The 8781-nt window shown below is 36.9% G+C and overlaps 2 protein-coding genes across 7 annotated transcripts in view; one reads left to right on the forward strand and one right to left on the reverse strand.

The window, feature by feature from the left end:
• The window catches only part of ATP8B (ATPase phospholipid transporting 8B), a 49808-nt gene extending 43264 nt beyond the window's left edge, over positions 1–6544 (forward strand). For all 6 annotated transcript variants that reach the window (XM_085185095.1, XM_085185096.1, XM_085185098.1 and 3 more), the window contains 7 exons: positions 1370–1498; positions 1939–2090; positions 2223–2446; positions 2937–3162; positions 3607–3710; positions 4612–4785; positions 5120–6544. In XM_085185095.1, coding sequence (XP_085041221.1) covers positions 1370–1498; positions 1939–2090; positions 2223–2446; positions 2937–3162; positions 3607–3710; positions 4612–4785; positions 5120–5518 — 1408 coding nt within the window. In that variant the 3' untranslated portion in view covers positions 5519–6544. The remainder of the gene's footprint in view (positions 1–1369; positions 1499–1938; positions 2091–2222; positions 2447–2936; positions 3163–3606; positions 3711–4611; positions 4786–5119) is intronic.
• Positions 6098–8760, reverse strand: Kpc2 (Kip1 ubiquitination-promoting complex subunit 2). The gene has a single exon (XM_085185122.1). It carries the CDS (start codon positions 8218–8220, stop codon positions 7072–7074), a length of 1149 nt encoding a protein of 382 aa, XP_085041248.1. The 5' UTR covers positions 8221–8760; the 3' UTR covers positions 6098–7071.
• Positions 8761–8781: the final 21 nt, after the last annotated feature.

An 8781-nucleotide genomic window follows, 5' to 3' on the forward strand; every position in this document is an offset into this window, starting at 1 on the left:
CTCTACCCTGGATCGTGCCGCTTGTTCTAAATGTCAATCATGTAAATGATGGTTTACGCTGGTTGAACCTATAGAGTTCTCTCAATTAATAAAAATGTTAAAGTCAAAATTTAATAGTCTTTACACTAAATTGAAAATAAAACATTCTTTCGAGTTTTAACGTTATTTGTAAACGATGTAAAATGTTTAGAATCGTATAAAAAATAACGTAGCGGGACTCAAACCCGCAGAACATAATGAATATATGAATGAGTTGTCGAGAACTCTTGAAAGATTTCCTGGAGGTGAAAGTTTGAATTCTTCTATATTCAAGTTATTATACATTTCTAAATGTTTTTTAAGAAATTATATAATAATACAGATTTTTTAAAAATTATTTTGACATTTAGAAACACGGTACTATCTCTTTTTCTATTTATCTCCTTGCCTTGTACAGTGTTGATTGTGTTGTGGCTAGTGTTATCAAATGTTTTGATTTTTGCAGAAAGTGTCTATTTATTGATGCACTACTGAGACCCACTGAGTTTACGTGGTTCTGGTTTGTGACACTGCCTGTACTTTCAATTCTTATGTTTGAATTGTTAAAATTTTAATTATTATATTAAAATAATAATAATAAAGGTGAGTGAGTATATTAAGTGTGTGAGTCTTTTAAAAATATAATACACACCATATTAACCTTTATATAAACTTGCGTATAACTTGGGCTCTTTAAAATTAGTTTTTGCTATAATGTATTTTTTTTTTATTGGAATATAATTGATACAATAATTATTACCATTAATTATTTGATATGCATACAAAAGAAAACAATTTGCCATTGTTACACACAATCTAACTCTCTCATGTTCTTTAAAATTTTCTATATTATATCATCAGTAACTAATCCATCAAAAATACACCGATCACACTTGACTCTTCAAAAACACAAACAATTAATACTTGCAGTAGAATAGTTATTTGATGTTGCGCTCACAAATGGTCATCATTTTCAAATACGTTTTTTTTTAGTAATAATTCATGGTTTTCACAGTATTTGAGAAGTTAATTTTTTTACCTTTTGTGAGCTAGCTACTGCTAATTTGCATTTATGTGTGTGTGTGAAGTTTTTTCGACTTCAATTTATATACAATTGCTTTTTAATAATTATTTTAAATTTCAAATTACAAAGATATTGAAAAATGTTGATAGTTTAATAATTGAATACTATCTACAGCGTTATGCAATGCTGATGAATATTGTTCTTCGCTGGTTCAATTCCGTCTATCAAAATTTACCACTTTAAGTCAACTTTATTACAATTCAAATAATTTGCTTATATCCTTTAATATAAATATAAGACATTAGTTACCTAATAAGTGTATTACAGCAACGAGTACGTGTCAGGGGGCGGTCCATACGCGGAGCATGAGCACGCCAACGACGACTCCAACGGGTTCGCCATCGTCGTCAACGGACACTCGTTGGTTCACTGTCTACATCCTAAACTGGAAGAGAAGTCAGTATATATCATTTTATTATTCGTTTTGCCTCGACGCCACAGCGAAGTAATGGAAATATAAATTTACATAAATATTTCATTTCCTTGAGTGGGGATCGAACCCACAACCAGTCGCGTTTACAGTTACACTTTGTGACCCACGCCACAATTTTGTTTTATCTGGATTCATGGCGTATAATTTTGTGTTTCGAGATACATTTGAACCCATTTCATAAATTATTATTTTAAACATATTTATTCAAAAACCATATACATAAAATCTGTTTAAAATAGTTTTATTTAAATCATATATTTATTGTTTATTAAGTATCATTTTACCCATGTCCGTAATTCGTCTCCTGTATGTGTAAAATTTACATTTTCTCAAAATATTTTTTTTTCATTGATGCGAAATAATACTGAACTATTTTAAAAAATAGAATGTTGTTTTCCTTTAGGTTTTTAGACGTAGTCCTCCAATGCCGGTCAGTGATATGCTGTAGAGTAACACCGTTGCAGAAGGCAATGGTGGTTGAACTCATAAAGAAAAGCAGGAAAGCCGTCACGCTCGCGATAGGAGATGGTGCTAATGATGTTTCTATGATTAAAGGTATCTTTTGTTACAATATTATATATAAAGGCGACGGTTGAGGGTTCGATTCCCACTCAGAGAATTAACTAGTGGTTAATGGAGTGCCTACGACACTCGGCTCTTTATTATATATATTGTTATTACTTTTAGCGGCACATATAGGAGTAGGCATATCAGGCCAGGAAGGCATGCAAGCAGTGCTCGCATCAGACTACTCCATAGCGCAATTCCGTTTCTTACAACGGCTTCTGCTGGTCCACGGCCGATGGTCCTACTACAGAATGTGCAAGTTCCTCAGATACTTCTTCTACAAGAATTTCGCGTTCACCGTGTGCCACTTCTGGTTTGCGTTCTTCTGTGGCTTTAGCGCGCAAGTGAGTAAAGTAAAATATTTATATTAAATTAATTTAAATATTTATATAAACTTAACTTTACTTTAAAGTTATAGAACTTTAAAAATTAAATGTTTATGCTATTGATATAGTTAATCAGTAACAATTGATAGAAGATATGCGTGGTTGAAGCTAATACTTCACAAAAATAGATATTCAGAAAATATCTGAAATAACGAAATAAATGTGTTTTTCTTCTGTGTATTTCTTCCATTAAAAAAAATAATAATATTGTTCCTCAAATAAATCTATCAATTTCATAATTGTAAAATTTTATATATAATGTTAGAAATAAAAAGCGATGAAGTTTCTAAATTATAGACATGTTCCTTTCCATTAAGCGCCGTTGTCTACAAACAATTGACTCGATTGGCACAATTCAATTGCGTTTACCGTTTTTTTCCAAACAACTACCTTCTTCACAGGACTTTTCCAACGATATTATATATTAACTATTCTATTTTATCCACAGACGGTATTCGACGAGATGTTCATCTCAGTGTACAACCTATTTTACACGTCTCTGCCTGTATTAGCTTTGGGCGTGTTCGAACAAGACGTTTCGGACGCGACGTCGTTACAATTCCCAAAGTTATACGCTCCGGGACACACGAGCCAGCTGTTTAATAAGAAGGAGTTTATTAAATCTACGTTGCACGGGTGTTTTACATCGCTTGTACTGTTTCTTATTCCTTATGGTTAGTGGGTTTTTTATATTGATTTTAGATTTGGGCAAGGTGTGATCGTTAATTCAATATGTACTAATTATGACAAAATGGATGTAACCAAATTTTTATTTTTATTTACATTCATATCTTAGGTAATGCTATTTACTTATTATTTGTGTATTTTTTTAAACATGTGAATCGCTAATAAAGAGTGTATTTATTCTATAATACACGCTATCATGGCACATAAAGACGGTATCCGAAAGTAAAATTATTGGATATTTAAATTATTTAATACATTTGTCCTACCCGATGTCCTCCATACAAAACGAGATCTCTAAGATACCCTCTGCCTACCTTGCAAGAAAGAACCGTGAAGCAGCTAAAAAGTATATTAATTTAAAATCTGATATAAAAAAAACAATACATTTCTTCATTTAACTTTTACTACAATAATATAATAATTACTTCCAGGTACTTACAAGGATGGTTTGGCGCCAGATGGCAAGATATTATCAGATCACATGCTGTTAGGGAGCGTTGTGGCTACTATATTGATTATAGACAATACTACACAGGTAAATATTCTTTATCTTTATTCGATTCGATACTCAAAGAGGAAGTATAACTGAGCCTGTAGGTACTTTAAATGACAAATTACCAGAGTAAAGTCCGAGCAAAATCTGCGAGAAGCCTGAAAATCTGCTCCACGTTCGGAACTCATTAGTTTTGATCGTTCTCAAATGCGGCAACTTGGTAACTTCAGCCAGCATTCGCTTCCGTTATTACGCACAGGAAAAAACATCTTGGTTAATATGGCGAAAGAGAAAGCCGCCCATGGGTCGTGGGTGCTCTCTTTGGCTCGAACTCGACTTTGGATGACCGGGGAACAATACCGCCGACCATTTCGCGGTGCGAGAGCTCAATGCCTGAGATTAAGTTCAGCAAAATAACAGTGCCAGATGGCATCTAAATCTCTCTCCTTTAGTGCTGCTTTCATGTGCTCCTGTGCTGACACCGGTGCTAACGCGTTTTTTTCGGCACTCTGACTCAGTCGTCGTAGACTCGTGGAAGAGCGCTCTTATCCACCCGAACCCGGAGAAAGGCGATGGTCCCAATCCATCCAACTACAGGCCTATTGCTATCAGCCTCCCTGTTCTCAAAAGTCACGGAGAGCACCGTAAAATAGTTTACTGGGTACGTGACGAGACGTTCAAGGACAATAAGAATGGTAAAATTGATATAATTGATTGCGGTTTTTTAGGCAGTGGTGTTAATGGGGCCACTTTTTAAACTGAAAGGAAGGTACGGGTATTTATGGAAAAATATATGTTTTCTTGGGATAGGAATCAGAATTTCAAAGATTGGTATGATCATCTTATGGTATATTGGTATGATATCTAATATTACCAGAGCCAACACTTAATTAATAAATACTTAATAAAATAATTTTATTGAGTTGTGTTTTCTTATATTCAGATCGCATTGGATACGACATACTGGACGGTATTTAACCATATCACAATCTGGGGCTCGCTGGTGTCGTACTTCGTGCTGGACTACTTCTACAACTACGTGATAGGGGGCCCCTACGTGGGCTCGCTGACGGTCGCGCTCACGCAGGCCACGTTTTGGTTCACCGCTGTGCTAACCGTGAGTTGATATTTCTATTAAAATGTGCGTTTGTGTGATTTTTTTTAAATTTTGGATCGTAACGAATATATATGAAGAGAAAAATGTTGGTAGTTGCAAGATGAGAGCTTAGACCAGCTTCCTCTCGTTTACTCTGGAGAAATGTACCACTTCCTAAGTATATATGTTTTTGTCCATGTATAGAGGCGTTAAAAATAGTGTTATGTAATGTGTGATTATTTTTAAAAGGATTGAAAATAAAGTTACATTCCCCTCTGCATCGTAACGGTTTGTTGGACAATATTTCCCCGAACGACCGCTTTATTTAACTTCCCGATTGTCCCGGTCGTTGCAGATGATAATCCTGATGGTGCCGGTGGTTGCGTGGCGGCTCGCGTGGTCGCGGCGGCGCCCCACGCTGGCGGAACGGCTGCGCGCGCGCACCCGCTGGCGCAGCCGCTCGGCCGGTGTGGACGCGCCGCGCACGCCCTCCGCCCGCCGCGCGCGCCGCTCCGTGCGCTCTGGGTACGCTTTCGCGCACCAGGAGGGCTTCGGACGCCTCATCACCTCTGGCAAGATCATGCGCCGCATCCCGCACGCCGACGCCGCGCTCTCCGCCCTCGCATCGCTGCCCGGAAAATTCCACGCGCGCGCCCCCTCACCTCCTCCCACGCCCTCCGCCTCGCCCCCTTCACCGCCGTCGCCGCCCTCCCCCCGCGCGCCCCGACAGGACCTCGACTCGGTGGACTTATAGTGAGCGGTGGACGCGCTGTGTGCGATCGTGTTTGTAAATAGTCGAGTGGTTACAAACGACCCGTAATTATACATTAGACGGCATAATGTCGTCGCAACTCGTATTGTGATAATGTTAATAGATTTAAAAAATTCGTATTATATTATTGCCTATATTATTAAATTATATTTGTTGATCGAGAGTATATATATTGATAGATATTTATTATGGTATGTACTAAGATTACTCTTTTATATTGGGAAAGCGTAGTTGTCTGATGTTCCTTTGTATGTGTAGGCGACGTAGTTCGGTTCATCGAGCACGACCCATCGATTAGGTTCTTTTAGTTGTTGTCGACGTATCGTTAAACGATACCGAAATATGTTATGGACGTAATTTCAAGCGGGGACCCTATGGAGACCTCCTTAACCGAAACTAGAACTATAAAAAATCCGAAACAAAAAACTACCCATAAACGTAAACAAATTTAACAGAGATCTTAGTATGAAGTAGCAATAAGCGCGAGCAACTTTTGTAACTAGAAAAACATAAGAACAAATATCACAAATTATCAATAACAGATTGCTTAATTAAATAACGGATATTTATCACATCCATAACAACCCCGCTTTGAAGTGACTGTTCAACTGTTCTGACATTTGGAAACAAAAATATTATTTGAAATTATTTGGTTATGAATATTATTTAATTATGGTTTGTTATTTCACTTATAAAATAAATGTTTTTATATGCTTTTTAATTGTCGTCTGTATCAGAGACCTTAGTGAAATGTGCATTTAAAGTTGTCAACACAGGGAGCAGTTAAAATATACAGACTTTTTTACATTTTTTTTCTTTATTCTACAGTGGAAGTTTTTAGTTAAACAATCTTCCATTTTGTATACGTCCATTCATACTTTTAAATAAACTGACAAACTAAATTTTAACTCAAAAACCTTCTGATATTGAAACATTTTGGTATATTTTAACTGTTCAATACATTTGCTTTGGTATCAATTTTTTAATAAAAAAATTACTCTCTTAAAAGTAATTTTATTTTATCATTACGTAAATTTTAAGCGACTTTAGTAAGGTTAATACACATAGGTGTATCAGGTGTATGATTGAACACAGGACTCTAGGAATGCAGAGAAATGCTCTATGTGGACAGAAAACATGAGGACAAAACCTAGTAATTGCACACCAAATACTTTATAGATGTAGTAGTATATGTCGCAGTAAGATTATTATAAAGACCATTAGTTCATAATCTTTCACACAGCTAAGAATCTAAAAAGGTGTCAATAAAATTAAACTTATTTTTTATTTGATTTGTTGTATTGAGTTTTTTTCCCAGCTTCACGCTGTATCCCGCACACAGCAGGGTAGGCAATGGGAATCTTGCGTTATTTAATTTCCTCGAGTAGGGATCGAACCCACAACCAATTGCGTGTATAGCCACACTTTGTGCGTCTTTGCGATACTAGTTTAACGTATTTTGTTTTTCTAATCTAAATAAAAGATTTCGTCATAATGGAATCTATTAATCAATTGTATATAAAAAGACTTAAGTATTAATTTCTTTGTCTCGAAGTTGACGGCTTAGAAGATTGCTCCTGTCTCTGCGAAAACTGATTGACAGCAAGACAATACTTCTCCGAATGATAGGTCCTAGATATTTGCGATAGAAGAGGACTTCCGTGCGGAGAGTTCAACCACAATGAGGCACTACCGGTTTGCCCAACCATTGCTATAAATGCGATTAGCATCCTAGTATTTAAGAGTCCTCGTTGAATTTGCGGTTGTTTTAACAAAGTTTGCAGTATTAGTCCTTCAGGTAGTCCATTAATTAATTCAAACACGCTGGACCCTCTTTCACCGACCAGCCAGGAAGCTGCAGCTGGGACGTTACACCCTGTTGAGCGAAGTGCTGTATCCACTTCTTCCAAAGAAAATCCGAGATCCTTAAGAGCGTTAATGGATTCTGGATTTGGAGGGGGAGCTATTTTAATTCGCCAAGCACGAAACTTTTCCAAAAAACGCTGTAGATGTTCCGCGCGCTTATAGAATTCATCTCCGGTGGTCGATGACGTGGATTCATTTTTACTTTCAATGTTTGGTACATTGAATCTTGAAGCTATCTCCTCGGGCGTAATAACTTGTACCAATATTTCTTGAGTTCGTTGAGGTTCGTCCAAAGCGGCTGATAATTGGGCCAGTGTTAGTTCATAATTTCGTCCAGCTGCAGCCAGTTTTGCTCCAGCTTCTATCAGAGATATTAATATCTTCCTAAGTTCGAAGGATAATTCATTAGTGGATAATAAGGATTGTAAATTTGGTTGCCGTGTAGCGTCTCTTGGTGTTGGTAGTGATGCAGTTGCGGCTGCTATAGCGGTTTGCTGAGGAGCACGAACGGCTCCAAGGTCCCATAAAGTGCCCGCTTCAGGGATGCGCCGCTCGATCAGCAATAGTTCCTCATACATCACCACTTGTTCCTGACCGAGTGTCAGGAAGTCGTGTAAAGTAGACGTGTCGCACACGCGCACGATTTTAAATCGTCCAGCTCCAGATTCACCCGCGGGATAGAAGAAATCGATGGCACGGTTCTTCACCTCCTCTATGAGAGTGTCCTCAGCGAAATACCCAGAGAACATTTGTCCTTCAGGACTCACAATTTTCACAAGAATATCATTACCACTGAATCCCGAATCCGAGACCAACATCGCCGATGGATTTCCTTATGTTGGAATAAAAAATAAAAAAATACTTATAAAAAATAGCATCCGCTATTAAAATAATTTTAACATAATTATGTCATGATGGTATCAACATTATACGTTTTTATTTTATGTCAAACTCAAACAGGAGGTTCTCTTTATTTATTTGTACTTATTTTTTTTATAAAAAGCTTTCAATTTATTTATCCGTCTTAATTTGTGAGTTATAAAAATATTTAGGACGAAATTTAAAACATTGTTTAATTCTTATGTTTTTGTACTATGTCGCAACACCCAAAGCCTCTGGTTTCCAATGATGATATAGAATGGGCAAAGACCATTTTACCACATGGAGTTTCAGCCTTGCCTTCAGTCAGGAGATGTTCCCATTGACTGAGGTAAGACGCTTTGCATTGCTGCACTGCTTTTATTGTCTTTCACCTAAATCTATCCACTTTTACACGAGAACGCTAACACTAAATATATTAAAGTGTGCTATCGGATATTTCGACTTTAAAATTGTATAACATTCTGAACGCAAACTGAAAAAAAATCAATTTAGTTCAG

The sequence above is a fragment of the Heliconius melpomene genome, chromosome 4 (genome assembly GCF_056956725.1).
Source record: "Heliconius melpomene rosina isolate 202511_hmr_F chromosome 4, ASM5695672v1, whole genome shotgun sequence".
NCBI classification, from domain to species: domain Eukaryota; kingdom Metazoa; phylum Arthropoda; class Insecta; order Lepidoptera; family Nymphalidae; genus Heliconius; species Heliconius melpomene.